At 38.0% G+C, this 18,621-nt stretch overlaps 1 protein-coding gene across 1 annotated transcript in view; it reads right to left on the bottom strand.

The window, feature by feature from the left end:
• Positions 1–18,621, bottom strand: part of LOC107597857 (glycosaminoglycan xylosylkinase-like) — a 32,214-nt gene that overhangs the window by 9,582 nt on the left and 4,011 nt on the right. Inside the window, exons 2-5 of the mRNA XM_016289050.1 lie at positions 17,895–18,136; positions 13,770–14,322; positions 10,264–10,373; positions 8,216–8,387 (exon numbers count right to left, since the gene is read on the bottom strand). Coding sequence (XP_016144536.1) covers positions 8,216–8,387; positions 10,264–10,373; positions 13,770–14,146 — 659 coding nt within the window. The 5' untranslated portion in view covers positions 14,147–14,322; positions 17,895–18,136. The remainder of the gene's footprint in view (positions 1–8,215; positions 8,388–10,263; positions 10,374–13,769; positions 14,323–17,894; positions 18,137–18,621) is intronic.

Raw genomic sequence — 18,621 nt, 5'->3', positions numbered from 1 at the left:
ACAATCATTGACACCCTTCACAAGGAGGGAAAGCAATAAACATTCATTGCCAAAGAAGCTGGCTGTTCACAGAGCGCTGTACTACAGACAACGTCAGAGGCGTCTTACCTGGGCTAAGGAGAAGAACTGGACTGTTGCCCAGTGGTCCAAAGTCCTCTTTTCAGATGAGAGCAAGTTTTTTATTTCATTTGGAAACCAAGGTCCTAGAGTCTGGAGGAAGGGTGGAGAAGCTCATAGCCCAAGTTGCTTGAAGTCCAGTGTTAAGTTTCCACAGTCTGTGATGACTTGGGGTGCAATGTCATCTGCTGGTGTTGGTCCATTGTGTTTTTTGAAAACCAACGTCACTGCACCCGTTTACCAAGAAATGTTGTAGCACTTCATGCTTCCTTCTGCTGACCAGCTTTTTGAAGATGCAAATTTCATTTTCCAGCAGGATTTGGCACCTGCCCACACTGCCAAAAGCACCAAAAGTTGGTTAAATGACCATGGTGTTGGTGTGCTTGATTGGCCAGCAAACTCACCAGACCTGAACCTCATAGAGAATCTATGGGGTATTGTCAAGAGGAAAATGAGAAACAAGAGACCAAAAAATGCAGATGAGCTGAAGGCCACTGTCAAAGAAACCTGGGCTTCCATACCACCTCAGCAGTGCCATAAAAACTGATCATATTTATTCAGTGAAAATCACAGCCTTTTGGAGTTGAATCGTCACATTAAGCTATAGCGCATGGCTCTCGTGTTGAGAAACAATTTCGTCCGCAACCATTGCAGTATTCGATATCTAGAGTGACGGATTTGTCGCACATCATTCTCTTTCTATAAAACCTATAAACCGCATTTACCGGTTCTTTCTCTATAGCGACACCAACTCTATAGTGGTTTGCCTGAGCATTGCAATTATTTCGCACTTAACTAGACTTCAATCTCATGGCTTTCCCAACATATTTTTGCTTATGTCCTGTGCGTGGCATATTATTTCTTCTGCGCGGTCATGACGAATGAAGTGAACAGCTTAGAGGGAACTTTGGTCACAACGATTATATACTGCAACAAGTGATTTGATTGCTTCTATCGTACTCATTTGTAAGTCGCTTTGGATAAAAGCGTCTGCTAAATGACTAAATCTAAATGTTTTACTGCCTAAATAAAAAAAATAATTTTTATGAACTCAGAGAAAAGAATAACGAGTTAAGTGATTCAACCTTTTATTTTGAGCACACACTATATATTGTTGAATATACATTCATACATTGAAGTAATGAAGAAAATGATCAAACTTCCAAAAAAAACAATAGTAATGACATTACAGGTGGTAATGCAAGCCAGTATGTTTTGGTAAAGTATGAAGTCGTCCAGCATTTCAACAATAATCGCATATCATGGAATCATAATTTTTTGAAGCCAGCAACACACATAGATCTGTTACATACCTACACATTAGTGGTAGACCGATATTGTTTTTTTGACAGCCGAAGGCCGATATAATTTTATTTTAATTAATATTTAAGAAATTTTAAATCATTTGAAAATGGATTTAAAAATAAATGTGTAAAATAAACATACTTATACTTTAGATGACAATGTATTTTTCAACATTGTAACCAACAGGGCACTAAGTAATCTGGGAAGTTTGTGTGCATTGGGAATAGGCATGGGCCGATTACCAGTTTCTGTTAACGACGACAGCGAACAAGAGGGAGAATGTGAACACTGTGTGCTCGACGCTACCGTTCTCAGCGCCGTCAAAATAAACGTCCCGCCTCGAACGCATCGGCCAAACAGGAAAAACGTATATATAAATATATCGGTCGACCACTAGTACACATACACAGGACCTCTGTAACTTCCAACTCATCTTCAGACATCACATCCAGAATTTTTCTGAAAGTTACACAGATTGGCTCTTTGCTGTTAATAAACATGCTCGTCAAATCAGGCCATGGATTTTTCAGGCCTCTTACAATTTTCATTTCGTTCTTGAGATTTTTCCCCCGTACAGTCATTATTTGGATCGCATGTAGCATCGATGATCTTACGTATCAGATCAACCATTCGTCCTCTATAAGGTCTTTTTCACGACATGTATTACACACTGCACGTTCGCACGTCTTGCTGCTTCAGAACTCCAGTCGTGCTCCATCAGCTATTGCGCAACTCAATTCTCTCCAAGACGTAAACTGACGTGTCACTGGTGGGAATATTTCTCCCACTGAGGTTGCAGGTCAACGCCAGTATTCCAAATATGCCAATATTCTCATCTGGAAATTATTATCAGGGTCAAAGTTTAATGCGATGTGGGTGGTCCATGTGGGGAGGGGGCAAAGGTCATCATCAATCAATAACTCCCTTATCTACTACTAGCATCATCCTGGTTCCCTCAACAAAAAGCTATGACCAACCTATGACCAACAAAAGTTTGATTCTTTAGTTCACCAAAAAAAAAGAACACAACTTTAATAAAATAAAACTGGAAGCCTAAATACAATCACCGGAAGTAAAAAAGATAGTTACAAAAAACGAACTACACCACAGTGACATGACTTCAGCGTCACCATCACTAAACTTCCAACAACTCTTTTAACCTTTAATTAAAATCTACAAGTTGGAAAGTTTGAGTTAGAATAGTTTGCAAGCGAGTAGAATCACGATGGGGCAGATAGTGGGTAGTAGGGCTATGCGATATTGAAGAAGAATGCGATATGCGATACGATCTTGCTTAAAGTGTGTAAAATCAATTTCAATTATATTTAAAAATATTTAAAAATGAAAATTATATAACCAATTTGTTTCACATTCTTTCTTGGAAAAGAAAGAATCACTACAACTTCTAAAAAGTGACCAGCAGTGTTTCAGCATTACATAAAAAGTAATGTCACAAATCAGAAATTTTTATTTTAACATCAGTGAACATACAAAAAAAAAAATTAATGACACTAATTTTATATCATTGTAACTCTGCTTTCCATACACTTTAAGTACTTCTTCATATACCACAGCAAAAACTATAGTCTGAGAAATTTCAAACATGATAAAAGGCAAGTGAACAGTCAGTGAAAAAAAAAGAAAGAAAAAGAAAAAAAAAGAAATACACAATTTACAAGCATAGCTAATATAAACAGTAGTATTCAGGTACAGAAATTTAATAATTAAGTGTAAAATAACACTGCATAGTGTTCACTGTATGAATTAAATTTAGATTAATCTTTGTTATAGCTGTTTTGTTGTTTGATTAACATTAGAGACATTCAGCAGCAGGTATTTATAAGCTGCTGTCTCTTTAAATCCGACTGCACGGATCCAGTATAATGATACACATCCGATATCTTTCTCAGCTGTTTACATTCATTTAAAACATAACCGACTGAGTTTACGAGCATGATCGTCGAGACGGGTACTATTGACAATTCTGTGTGTATGTGTCTGTTCTGTCGAACTAAAACTTTGACCTTTTGCAACGTTTTGATTTAAGTAGCCTATTATTAAAATGATTCACATATCGCAGGCCCTTGCGATTTACATTTACGATATTTCGATAATTTCGATATATCGTGCAGCCCTAGTGGGTAGACATGTTTAAAGATAAATTGCCACTTATTGGCAATCACCTTTTTTAAAAACACATAAAAGCCCCCCAAAAATAAAAATAAATCACAAGTGGGGTATTCCTGATGTACTTTATGTCACAGAATAAAACATAAATGATCTTGAGCTCGTGTTAACCACAGACCTTATTTAAGGCATTTAACCAAAAATCAATTCAAAAACCCTGTGACTTTGTGACAATGGAACCATAAATGCCAACTCAAATTTCCAGGTTTAGGACTCATTCCCGCAGCACTCTATAAGGACATATTTTGTGCAAACGGATAACTAATGCATTCAATACCTGTATTTGCAGAACTGAAAGAATTTCTGAGAACTTCAGACCAAAATAATTAATGTGTTATTACATTTTAAATAGTAGTCACAATATGTGCTGATTAGTAATAGCCAAACTAGACTCATGTTTCATTAAGTGGCTGCAAAAACCAAAGGTTTCCAGTAAAGTGACAGAGATGGAGACGATAAGGTTAATGACCTGTAAAAAGGTTTCATGCATTTTTTACACATCTGCAGCATGTAGTGGCACTAAACAGAGGAATGCCCTCAATATACTCTAAGAGCTCTTCAATCAGGGTCAAAAATGAACACTTGCCAAGCACCAAACATCTAAAACTGTTTCAATACTCTATTTTTCACATTATTGATAACACAGCTGTGTTTTCTCTCTACCTCTTCTGACAGCGAGTTTATGCACACCGCAGTGTAATGAGAAGCATTTATAAACCTATTGTCCAGCTAAATACACATTTAATAACATTTTTTTTACTCCAAACTCACTTCATAATATCAGTCGAGTGTTTGAAATAACTTTCTTTTGTGATCTGATTTGGCTTATCATAGAATGAAGCCAAAAATATTTTATAGTAGCTGGATGTCAATTTTCGATCATTGTTTAAATTAACGATCAATTAATCGTTAACCTTAATGCTGCAAAATGCGTCTACTGCAGCAGCACGCAGTCACCGGCATGACAGGATGTGCAAAAGCCACTCACACACAAAAACCCCCCCCGCTTTCTCACCAAAATTAAAGGAGTTTTAGTCTGAATAAAATGCTAGTGGCAGGATTGTAAAATTAATAGATGTGATTATGATTATTTGATAAAATGTACGTTTGAGATCATTTTACTTTGTTGACGGTTTCCTATCCCGACACGGAGACTGCTGAACGCGCCTCTTTAAATGGTTTCGTGGTGCTCGTTGTTGTATTTTAAAAAACAATTGCAATGTTTTCAACTGACATTATGACATTTAAAATAAAATGATCCCAAACGTAACTGTGGCGCGTGTGGCTGTGCTGCGCAGTCAGTGAACCGCTTCCATCGGCGCTGCTGCAGCAAAACACACTGTTGCTCACATCAAACATTATTATGCAAGTATTATGACCAGTACTTAATTTGATCCTGCTGCATCCTGTTCAGGAAAATGTCAGATTTTGAATTGTTGCGTTGCGGGTAGGCCTATTTGTTTTTAAAAATCCGGCATTTACAGTGCATTAGATCATGACAGTGCATGCTTGCGTGCATACGAGGACGAGCGAGCGCGGGTTTGGCTAGATGTATTTGGAGGTTATTGCTCACGTCTCATTTTTGGAGTGTGACTGTTTGAGGTTTTGGACAGGTGTCTTTTATACTGATAACAAGTTCAAACAGATACCATTAATACAGGTAACGTGTGGAGGACAGAGGAGCCTCTTAAAGAAGTTGTTACAGGTCTGTGAGAGCCAGAAATCTTGCTTGTTTGTAGGTGACCAAATACTTATTTTACCGAGGAATTTACCAATTAATTCTTTAAAAATCCTACAATGTGATTTTCTGGTTTTTTTTTCTCATTTTGTCTCTCATAGTTGAGGTATACCTATGATGAAAATTACAGGCCTCTCTCATCTTTTTAAGTGGGAGAACTTGCACAATTGGTGGCTGACTAAATACTTTTTTCCCCACTGTACATTTGGTTGACTATTTTATTTTGTTAATGAACAGACTGCGATGTAAATATGAATTGCTAGTGTAGTGTAGTGATATCGCGAGAACAAGGGATGGGAACGAGAGAGCGATCATGTAGTTGAGAGTGTGTTAAAAAAGTTGAGATAACAACGATACAGACTGGTTACTGAGACAAACAACACAAATTAGCTAGCACAGCTAGAATATGTGGTGTGTGTGCGCGTGAGGTGCCGGCGCGATCGAACAGCTGAAGCATAAAAAAAACTCAATTTTTGGAGTAAGATATAATCCACAAATTAGGGAAATTAAAGATTTCATGGCAATGAATTAAGAATTTGTTCGATTTATTAATTTGTTCCCTCATTTTAGTTAAATCATGGGTAATTTAAGGAACAAAATGAATGAAACATGGACAGTGGCCACAAATTAACAAGTCGTAGGAACGAATTAACAAGTTGTAGGAATGAATATCCTATCTGTCCTGTGTTCCGCAGCTCTGTAATGCGCACGATATGAAACAATTATCTGGGGAAATTAGAAACAACATTTCTATTGCTTTCCATGTTGAAGAACTTTGTATTGTTTCGATTTTAATGTACTTTTAAAGTTTAAATCACATTAAAAGCTTAATTTGTACATTATGGATGAATGATGATGCATTTATATACTGTCACAGTCACTCACACGTGTTTTGCGCATGAGCCGCATGCAGCCCAAAATTAAATAGCTTAATCGACCATCGATAGCTTTAATCGATTGCATCTCTTATCGACAATTAATTGATCATCGATTAATCGTTGACATCCCTATTTTATAGCATTCTATACTCTAATACATTCCATGTTGATTAGCATTGCATTATAAATAGACTTTATTCTTATGAATATAGACTATATTATTATGAAATTACCTAAGATGTCTAGAACAACACAGATAAACCATATATTGTTGCAGTTGTGTTTATTGTCTTCATGTTTAATCAGTTAAGGAGTTTCGATACAGTGATAGCTTGATGCCTTTGTCCATATTATAGATTTCCTACAAAGTCATAAATTATATTACTTTGGTGAGGCATATTTGAAGTTTCCGCACGAGGGCTCACTATTTCGGGTAAAAATAGAAGGAAAAAACGCTTCTCTCTAAATAAACTGCCAGTAAACACATGCAAATTCATACGTTTTTCTCCACCTCAAGAAGTTTTCATTAATGTAAAAATAGACCTCATTGTTATGTCTAGCCTTATTGCATTTATCTTCCAATAGAAATCAAAAATGTTATGCCCTTAAAGTTGTGGCAGTTTTTCCCTATTTTTTAAGGTATTGTATCGAAGATAGAAATTGCAGTATCATGACAACACTCTTCAGAAAAATGTTGGTAACCTTGGTAACCAGTTGCCGGAAGCCATTGACTTATTGAATATCTTTAATAAAGAATACCTTCTTTTGTATTCAACAGAAGAAACTCATACAGGTTTGGACCAACTTGATCATTTTTGCGTAAATGTCCTTTTAAGGCCCGTTCACACCAAGAACGATAACAATATTAGCATGCATTTTTTGTCTTTTTTTTTTGTCCTCTGCCACTTTAAAAGCTCAAGCTCTTTAAAGTTGGGTGGATTCTGACTGGCTGTCAATATACTGCTCATCAGCTAGAAAATAAAAATGTTCTGAAAGTGATGCTAATGTCACTGTGTGTAACATTAGCATCACATCTTTCTCTGTGTAGTTATCATTATAGCTGGAGTGTGGACTTCACTATTCTATTAGAATTGGAACTACTATTACAATCATATAATTATAGTTACTGTCCTTGGTGTGAACAGACCTTTGGGGTTCACTCCTTTCTCAATCCAAACTTCCAGTGCCAAAAAATAAATAAATAAAATAAAATAAAATGGGATAATTCAGACATTTCCTACTGCCTTGACAGAATTAACAGTTTTCCCCAAAAACCGACTCACATTACTCTTTTGATTTTTTTTAATCATTACATTAATGAGACTGTAACCATTCTGTAGACCTGGACAATGTAGTAACCTCATGGTTTTTGCAAAAATAATCAATCAATCAATCCAGAACTACAAGTATGTTATTCAGGTTAACAATGTTTACTTCCAATTAATGTGTTTGGCTATTTCAGCAATTACTAAGGTACAAGCCAAACAGACTTCCTTCTGAGAGGACCTTTTTCTCTTGGCTGTTTTTTTCTTCACATTTTACATAAATGTAATGCACAAGTGAAATAAGTTATGTAAAAAAAAATCTCCTAGTGGTGCTAGTTTTGGTTTTGTGCTTATAGGTTTGGGGGAAAATTAAGCCTCATTTCAGGAAATGCGTCTTAGGTGGTGGGAAAACCTACAGTCTTTATTGAATTTCAGTGCTCTGTACTGTGCTTACATTATAATCAGCAGTTTCTGTGCCACCAAGCGTGTGAAAGATCTGAAATTATATTCTGAATGCTGGACCATCCCATCCTTGACTAAGTGAAAGTCCCCGTTGACCAATAGTTACTCACACGCAGATCAGCCCAACCACAATCTCAGTCTGAAACTGCGCTGATGCCAAATATAGCAATGTGTACCTGTACACTCATTCTAGTCAAAGCATAAAAAATAGCAAAGTGAGAAAACCAGTGAGAGAGAGAGAGAGAGAGAGAGAATTACAATACCTGGCGAGTTTGCCCTCTCGGTATGTCCGTCCCCATGGGTGTCTGTGTTTCTGTAAGGGCCAGACGTCAGGGAGCCACAGGGTAACCGATCCCTCCATCACATCCCCCTCTGCACACGCAGGCTCAGTCTCACGACAGTAATAACACTTCCCATAGAAACATGTATTATTTCCTACAAGAAAAGAGACATTATCATCACTTAACTATTATTAAAACGATGTCTGGAAGGAACTGTGCTTCATGAAAGGATTGTTTTGAAGAGACGACAGATGGTTATGAATCTTTTTATGCTGCAGAACAGCACAGGCCCATCTGAGCTCAAAAATACTACTTGACTGATGCAATACTGTTCAACAATACAGATGTAGCACATTAAGTGTAATTTTTTCACAAAGTGGGACAGGAGGGATGGAAACAGTTCATTCATTGGGTTTTACTTCCCTAAAGCCCCGTTCACATCATTGACATGAAGTAACTTTATGCTAATAAGGCAAGTGTGCCTTACAGGTCCTGAAAAGTGAAGCCAAAACATTTTAATCGCCCCCTGGTGGCTGGCGGCAGTATATGTAATCAACCCCACCCCCTCCATGTAAACGAATGGAACATGAGCCAAATAAAATAAATAAATATTACACTTCAAATATTGTTTTTCCAAAGATGGTTTCCATCATTTTAGGTAGTTCTTATCACGCCGATGTATGTTCAATTGTTTGTTTTTCTAGTAAGTTTGCTTTCAGGTATTTTGATGTCACGATTGTAAGCTTGTGATTGGGTCTGTGGGTTTTTGGGCGGGACTTTGATACCGTGGCTCTAGCTCATGATCACTACTGTGCAGACTTGGGCTCCAAAGGATGCCTTTGGCAAAGTTGAGAGCGGCTATACTTGGGACATTTTGACTTCATTTTTCTACAGTGGAAAGGAGTGTCGTCCATCTTTTTTTTTTTTACAGTATATGAAATGAAGAGTGACTTTCGGGAGAGACAACCAATAGTAGTGAAGACTGTGTCACGGAGGGCCCTCATCAACTGTCTTGAATGCAGGAAAGACAAGAGAACTTCTGGAGCAATTTCACTGTTCTATAATAATTGTCTAAAACATACATACAAATACTGATACTTCTTATTGATTAAATGATCAGAGATGCAAACAGGTAAGGGGTAAAAATGGTGAGAAGTTGAACACTGCATGCATAGAGAAAACCTGCCACTACCAGGGGGGTTTATCGGCTTTCAAAAATAAAGAATAATCGGTTATCGGTATCGGCCAAAATTTTCATATCGGTGCATTCCTAGTTTAAATTAAATTGTATAATTTCAAGATTTAAGGCAAACAGAATGGTCTGACTTAAGCTGAAAATTGAAATTATGTTAAAAATGCAAATTCACTCTCTGCCAGTAGATGGCGCTTATGGAACAGCTGCAATATAGCCTTTCCTTGGATACCGCTGTAAAGAAAGCAGCACTGTGCTTAATAAACACTACTTTAATATGCATTAAACGCAGGTAAAATGAAAAGAAAATGCCATCAGAATTTTTTTGAAAACAGTCAGTTCCCCTCAGAGATGCATTCATGTAAACCTCTACTCTCAATTCAATATTTAGAATTTTCTTTGAATTTTTCAATCATCGCGAATAGTGAGCTTGCTCTGTCTGGTACAGTATTTTTTCTGGTAGAGCTTCTATTCTCTCACTTTATCTTTTATAGTAAGCAGGCTATTGAAGACAATATTGGCTGATTAGACTGCAATGCTAAGCTAAACTACAAACTGTTTGCCCCATAGTATGTATATGTATACATATCTTTTAAAGAAAAAAGTAAAGAAAGCGCTGGACTTATCGAAACAACCAGTTCTTTATTTACCCTCGGAAGATCACAATTTATGTTCAGCTCTGCTGTGTGGAAAAAATAATAATAACACGATCAGCTCGACTAGATGTTGGTCAGGTGGTCTCTTGTCTAAGTGGGCAGTTTTGGCCTAGAAAAGGAAAAGGGAGGGATCATCTCAACAGACAGAAAGCATAATAGAAGAATGACAGGGTGAAACTGACCGTGCATCAGGAAAGTGCTCAGCAGTTGATCTGTAGCTACTGGCTTAATCTCTGTACGCAGATTCATAAACCTCCCCACCACCAGGGGCGCTCTTCTAAAACCCAGGATCCTGCAGGAAGAGATTGAGAAGCTCATGACACATCAATACACAGTTGGTTATCAACACGGGTATGAATGGCAATTAATATCGACAGATTTTCTGAGCACAACATGAGAGCTCTGCACGGGGGTGGATACTGTGGGTACCTGTTGGGTAAACCGCTAATATTTGATGTAATGGCTGGAATAATATTTACGTTGTCATTTGCGGTGCGGGTCGGGAATCAATAGGCACGTGTGGACTGTAGACCTGAGCCAAGACTATTTTGACTCAATTCGGTACACATTGATAGGCAGGCTGCTTTCAAACGGTTTCGTGCTTATTTGTGTTCACGCACTGTAGTCTGAAGACTGCATTAAACATTGTAGCCAATTGCACTGCAACTGAAGTGACTGACATCTTGATAATAAAGGGAGCGCTCTTTGCTTGCTTTCTGTATATAATCCATTCATAATTCAAATAAAAGTTTTATTTTTCATGCTACTATGAGGACCATACACTGCAGTTTCATGAGAAACAACCGCATTTAAAATGCAGAGTGAATCTGCTAAAATATCGTTCTGAGAGTCACCCGCCGATGACTGACATAGTGATAGCCATGGCAACGGACGGGACAATCTAATATGTCAAAATAGATCTGCATTAAGTCTTGCAGTGTAAATATTATTATTAAACTTAAGTCGCCTCTATGTCTGTGATTACACCATGTATAAGATAATAGGCACAATGTGCAGTAGTTATTTTAGTCAATTTTATTTTAGTTATTTTATGTCAAACGGGTCGAATAACCGGTCGGGTGTTCAGTTAAGTACAGCGGGTGCGAGTGTACCAAACGGGACCAGTGAAGGACACTGTGCTGCATGTGCAAGTGTTTTGATGACATAATGAATCATACACTGATCAAGATTACGAGTAGGAATTTTCAGTGAACTAACTGTGCACAGTCAACTAGAGCAGGGGTTTTTGAACTTGGGTCGGGGACCACCAGTGGTCTGCAAGAGTTCATAGAAAAGAACATATATATAAACATTTATATATATATAAACAATTTTTTTTATTTATTTTTTTAAATAAAAGTTGAAAATTGTTATTCTTTTTTTAGGATTCTTTAATGAATAGAAAATTCAAGAGAAAAGCACACATTTTGTTTTGTTTATATAGCTGCCTATATTTTGTGAAGTAATATATTTGGGGGTCTGCATCAAAACGTTTGAATCCCCCAACAGAAGCATTTAGAACTGCATTTAGGTTTACTGCTGTTGTAAAACTGTAAAGTTTATTAAAAAAAAAACTGTAAAGTTTTTTAGTACTGTAAACAATCCGCAGACATGTCAGCTGTGTCCATGCATGCAGAAGTCAATCAAACCTGCATGCATTTTTTTTTTGTGGAACACAACACGGCTTCAATTTCAAATCTGTTCCTCTCACAAAGCTATTGCATTGCTTCAGAGGTCTTAGAATATAGTGCACCAATCCACAGAGACTACTTTTATGATACTCCAACCAATGGTGTTTGTTTTCTCATTTTTGGAGCTTAGAACCTATGTTGTATGGAAAAGAGCTGAGTGAACAACCCTCTGTGTCCCACAAAAAAATAACTGCGCATGGGTTTGGAGCGACATAAGAGTGAGTTCACAGTAGCCCATGGAAAACATGGCTACTTGACAAAAAACTTTAGTGAAAAGCAAAACAATGGGACTATGCAAATAGTAATGCTAATGATCAAAATCAAAGTTGACAGCCAGAATGTAGAAATCTCAAAGGCTGTTACACCAGTGTCTGACACCATGTTTACGAACACTTAACTGCAGACTGAACAGGATGGCAAACAGTCATATGAGACGTTTGTTCGAGCTTTCTAGTTTTGGCAAGTCACATCGCTTCCAATTTATTCAAAATTTGGAAATCAGATCTTTTACACTGCATTAATTTACTGATGTATAAAACAGCAGTAATTCTGAAAGCGCAGCTTTTATGTTTTGAATGTGTTCATGCAAAGATGCCACTGATCGCTTCTGGGAATGTCCCAGGGGTTCACATTTATTGAAACTAACAGCTAAAGACTCTTCGGAGATATGAAGGATGCAGTACTACTCTATATGTACTCAAGATTAACATGAGATTGGCAGAAACTGTGTATTATGTCCCCTTTAATACGAGACCCATTTTTCAACATAGACTGTTCGGTAGCTCATATAAAATTCTATATATAAAACCACACATAATAAAGTGACTATTACACCCACAGAAAACATGAATACTGTGGCCAAGCCGAATTCACTGCTTGGAAACCTGAAATAAAAATGTTCTATCCAGAATTTACTGAAGTTATTGAGGTTGAGAGTATTGCAACGCTGTTTACGTAGGTAAATGTGCATTGTACATTTCATGTCATTTTGAAACTTCTGACACTACAGCTTATTTAAAGGCTATATTATACTTTATTTCTCAACCTTGCTTTTGTGAAGTGCAAACCTCAAGCATTAAACACTAACACTGCATTCCACTCAAAACGTCTGACTTTCTAACCTCCTATTTGGAAGATATCCCACATTCCATTTAGAATGGTACACGACTTAATGTGACATGCCCGATTCTGATGTTTGTAACCAAAATGTTCAGAGCAGATCGATTGTAAAAGTTCAGTCTGGAAGTGAAATGATCAGAGATAAGGTGTGTTTGATCAATGACCTTAGAGGTTAAGGACACAAGGAGAGCTTCCTCACTTATCTACAGTCCCTGTAGATCAATAATAGAATCAGATAAGTGCAGCTGAATTCACCTGAAGTAATGATAGATCAGATTTGTGTCCTAAGTGCACAATTTTATTCCAGAAATATTCTGGTGACACTTTACAATTAGGTTCAATTTGTTCACATTAGTATAATTTAATGACACCTAATGCAATAAACATCATCTACATTTCTTAATATAGGTTAATGTTAATTCATAAACATACTGATTCATTTTAATTAACAACTTGAAATGTAAAAAAAATATATGTTTTTGTTGTATACACTACAGAACTTGTTCATTGTTAGTTCATGGCTGGCATTTTTTTGTTATGAATAGTTTGTGTCAACTTCTATTGCGTCCTGTTTGTATTTTAGTTTTGTTTTATTATTCTGTTACTACTGTTGTTAAGCTTGCTCTTTACTACACATTGTGATGCATTGCGATCTCTGAAAGGCGCTGGATAAATTCAAATTATTGTTATTACATCTCTTATTCATTCATTTCTTTTTCTATTTCACTCACCGGCTTCTTCATTCTCTAATTCACTCACTCACTATTCCCCTCACTCTCCCTCTCTCTAAATCACTCACTCCTTTTATTTTAACCTCATTCACATTCTCATTACTTTCTCTCTCTTTCATTCTCCATCTTAATCATCCCTCTCCTCACCTCTTGGGTTTGAATACCACTTTCTGTCCTCCGTCGAGCACCAGCAGGGCTTTCAGCTGGGTGCCTTTATAGCCCACGTCGGCCCTCTCTACGCGAGCGGTGGCCAGGGCGTTCAGCACGGCTGCTAGCTCGGGCGTTTCGTCTGGGAACACCTCCCGGGGACCCACCCACTGGGCGGCCACTTCCCAGGGCGACTGCAAGGTGTGCGTGAGGCGAGCTTCTTTGGCCAGGACCAGGCTGGCCTCCATCTTGCGGAAGTCCCGGAGGTCACGGCGGCTGGCGGCCGATCCCTCCCCTCCATCCAGCAGGAAGACCTTGGCCAGGCCGAGGAGAAAGAGCACAGCGCACAGCACCACCACACGCTGCTTCAGCTTCATCACCTCCTGCAGCCAGACGCCAACCGGCGGACCACCACGCCCGAGTCTGCCAGGAGACACGTACTTACGCCTGGGGCATGGCACTGCCCGCTGTCTGACCAACACCCCCACCGGTCAGGCAGGACAGGAACGGGTCGAACCACCAGAATGTGACTGAGTGAGGACGACGGCACTTCCTGTGAGAAGAGCGAGAATGTTTGTCATTTTAAAGGAAGAGCTGAAAATTTGCTGAAAAAGCATTCAGGCTCAGATGATGAGTTTATTTTTTGGAAGAGATTTGGAGAAATGTAGCATTACATCACTTGCTCAGCAATGGATCCTCTGCAGTGAATGGGTGCCGTCAGAATGAGAGTCCAAACAGCTGATAAAAACATCACAATAATCCACACCCCTCCAGTGCATCAATTAAATCTAAAATATGAGTCCTCTATCCATAATATTGCTTTCTCTTGTGAAAAAGTTGTTTTGTTTGAATCAGGAGATAAATATGCAAAGATCAAGTACCGTTTACAAATGAAAACAGTTGTAAACTAGAGATGTAACGGTATGAAAATTTTTTATCACGATTATAGAGACCTAAATTATCATGGTTATCAGTATTATTACGGTATCGTTAAAATGTGCTGGATACGTTCTAAAAGTACAGACACAATGATGTCTGGATTTTAAATGACAGCATGACTGATAACAGTTTATCTAATAGCATGTACGAAATGTTCAATTAAAGCTTTGAAAAGTTTCATAAAATGGTAAACCTCACATTTCAGCCTATAAATAAAGAAAAGGGTTAAGTCAAAATGATAATTGATTAATAAATGATTATATGGATTTGATCTGCTCCATAAGTAATTCTAGATACCTTATCCGAATTATTTAAATGTGTAGAACCCACATAAGCTTGTTTTCATCAACCAGTCAAAATTTACAGAAGGTTATGCAAATTCGGTCCCTTTTTTTGTCCAAATACTGCACACAGCCTGAATGTAAATGTAACTCTGTAAATCCACTAGGTGGCGCTAATGGAACAGCTGAATTAGAGCGGTTTCCAGCACTTCGATTAATGCTGCGTTCAAGTCCTTTTTTTTTATGCCCTTCACTCGCAAACTTCCCTCTGTCTCGTTCACTCGGATGTACATCATTGATTACGTTGCATGCCCACTACTGGTGGAACCCTTGGAATGGGCTCAATCGGAATGTCCTAAGTGCTTCAGAAAGGCGGGGCATAGAGGAGAAACAATAATGTACAGTATGTGGAAAATTATGTTTTTTGTTTTTTTTACCTTAACCCGCATAAACACATTTCATTACACCAAATAATGTTATTTTTAGCAACATCATACAACCCCTTAAAAAAAATAATTGATATATTATAGAGTTGTTTGGGGTGGGGATAAATTGAACGCGATATGCGATGACATCATAATCATGTTGCATTGTGGTCTGTGGAGCAGGCCTGAAGTGTGCATATCAAGCAGGCGTCTTTTGTGCTCTCAAGTTCGTTATTTCAAATGTCGACGCGTGAGCGGTGCGACGCGCTCGTTTTTTCCAGGTGCGTCCGCACCGCAGCAAGGTAAAAACATCTCAACTTTTCAGAATGCCGCAAGCGCACCGCAGGTCATGTGACAAGAACCAACCAATCACCTTCACCCTTTCTATAACAACATTGAAAGCTCAGCCAAGATGGAGGAACAGCTGATCATAGCTGTACAGGGATGGCCATTTTTAAATAAATTTAATTTAAATTTAGTTGCAGAGCTACTGCAAACGATTTTCAGTGCAGGAAATCCATTTATCCTTTGCTGAAACTTCCGCGTCCTCATGGAAAGTGCAGGTCATTGTTGCTTAGCAATGGCAGCCGCAACACAAGCTGAGCGCTTTGGAAAGAAGGAGAAAGCGGCGCAGCTAGCATTTTCCACGCGTTTTTAGGCGCGACATGTGAACGCCCCTTATGCGCCCTCGATCCACACTTCGGCTGAGCCCGCACTGGTGCGAGCTCCGCAGTAGACTTCTACCCAATAGTCAAAGCGGCATTACGTCATGAAAGTGCAGACTCAGAGGAAGACCGTGAGGGTTTAGGGTGCCATTTGGGACAGGGCCGCAGACTCGCTCCCTCGGTCAAAATAGAAGGGTCGAGGGTCTGTCCATATAAACTTCCCTCGTTCACTTCACGAAGTGGAACGCACTTCATAATGGCAGCGGGGATTCCCCCGAGGGGAAGAGTTTAGGGAAGTTTGCGAGTGCGTGTCTAAAAGTGGAGTGGAACGCAGCCCAAGTCCTCCTGGGAAGCTCGTACTTACGAGTTAAGTCACTTTCGTCGGCACAATATGGCGGTGTACCTTCTTTTAGTTACAAGAAAATACAGCACGATTTGTTAACTCTGCTTATGGAAAATGAAGAGCAAAGAATTCGCATCAGGTGTGTTTTGCGTTTTTATTATTTTTTTAATAATTTATGAAGCCACCTTAAGCTGTATCGTACAACAACTTGTTATTAATTGTTATATTTCAATCCTGTCATATATAATACCTATAAGTAGTGTGATTTATATTATAAAATAAATAATATAATATAAAATGTGCTGCACACATCTGAATATTTGGGTTGAACTGTTCTGGAACAGTGTTGTAAATACAACTTAACCACTGATTTCTAGTCGTGTCCTCTTTTGGAAGACCAAACAAAGTAGTTTCGCTTTCACAACGAAACACACAGTGCCTTCACGACATGGCGGCGGCGGCAAAAATACTACAGCGAGAATAAAAGTTACGCCGCCTTTCTTTGCGTGAACATTTGGGCGGCGTTATGCAGATCTTCCCACATCGTATCGTAGCCATGTGGGGGCGTGTTAGAACGAGCCGTTTTAGGTAGGCGTGGTTAACTCTTAACTTTTATAAAGAATATCTCTTTGGATTTGAGACTTTAGTCTTTGTGCACCAAGAGCTTGTAACACTCCAAACAGAAAGGAAAAATTTTAATCGCATCCTATGACCCCTTTAAAACCTCCCAGCTTTTCTGCCATGTTTTCTCACAAAACAAAACTACTCTGTGTGCTGTGCGCACGTGATACTGTTACTTAAAACTTAGCTTTATGCTGGGCAGCATTTATCCCCCGTTGTTCAAATCATGTTAATCGAATACGGTTTTAATGATAATTAAAATATGAAATGGTAACCGTGGGAAATTTTATCATGATTGATCGTCAAACCAGTAATTGTTCCATCCCTATTGTAAACAAATATGTCAGTGAAATTTGATGTGAAAGGACAACAAAGGATGGACCTTTTCACTGGAGGAAGCGTTATTATGGATTATGGACAGGTATTTTGGCCAGAAGCTATGGTTTAACATTAAAACATCTTAATAATGGTTCTGTTTATTACAAACACACACTTTTTCCCTTAAGATCTCAACTGATGGTCTGGAGTTGTGTGAATTATTTGTGGATTATTGTGATGTTTTGCAGTGTTTCACTGCAGAGGATCCATTAATGAGCAAGTGATACAATGCTAAATTTCTCCAATGAAGAAACAAACTCATCTACATCTTGGATGGGCTAAGAGCAAATTTTCTGTAAATTTTATTTTTGGGTGAACTATTCCTTTAATGCACAATTTTTTATTCAATAGATCTATGATGAGCCATCACTGAGATTTATATTGTACTGTATGACTGCTGTGAGTCAACATGGACAGACATGACACTGACAGGGGTAGAATAAAATCAGAGCACTTCACATAAGAGCACTCACTGATGCAGGAGAGCTTTCTAAGTTATATAAGACACTCCAGGTTGCGTCTGCGTTAGTGCTGCTCGTGTTTAACGTGACAATCTGTCATGCACGCTAACTCAAATCCTCCTAATATATGATTTGGAGTCCAGCCTGGTGCTGTGTATAGGGTGGGGCTGCCACCTGTCTGCTCAGGTGTGTCTAGTCTGCTACTGTCAGGGCGAGTCTGGTTTCTGTGGCATCTCAGCACAATCTTGAACTCCCTAAGGTAGAAAAAAGACAATAAGAACACAAAGCTTCAGGCACATCAATAATTCCAGCAAAACTAGGTGGGTCAAAGCATTCTAGATCGGTTTGTTTATTCAAAAACACATTCAAAATGCAATTCATACATACAATCATTTGAATACACCTAAGATGAGCATGTTTTTAACTTCTGGATTAAAATTCCCAGATCAATCACAATCAGGGTGATAAAGCTGTCCTGATATAATGAAGAAAACGCATTTAAAAAAAAAAACCTCTTGAAAAGCAAACCTGATTAAATATTTTGGCATAATCTTTTATCAGTACTATTTTTTTTAAAATACAAAGATATGTATTTTTTTTTTAAATACTTTGTTTGAAAAAATGCTTATGAACTTTTTAACGATTAAAATGTGCACTCACATTATATTTTATATAAATATATATATATATATATATATATATATATATATATATTTTTTTTTTTTTTTTTTAAATAAAA

Source organism: Sinocyclocheilus grahami, unplaced genomic scaffold (genome assembly GCF_001515645.1).
Source record: "Sinocyclocheilus grahami isolate Dianchi unplaced genomic scaffold, SAMN03320097.WGS_v1.1 scaffold239.1, whole genome shotgun sequence".
NCBI classification, from domain to species: Eukaryota; Metazoa; Chordata; class Actinopteri; order Cypriniformes; family Cyprinidae; genus Sinocyclocheilus; species Sinocyclocheilus grahami.
Note: the sequence above shows the minus strand (reverse complement) of the source record. Positions and strands in the feature narration are given on the sequence as shown.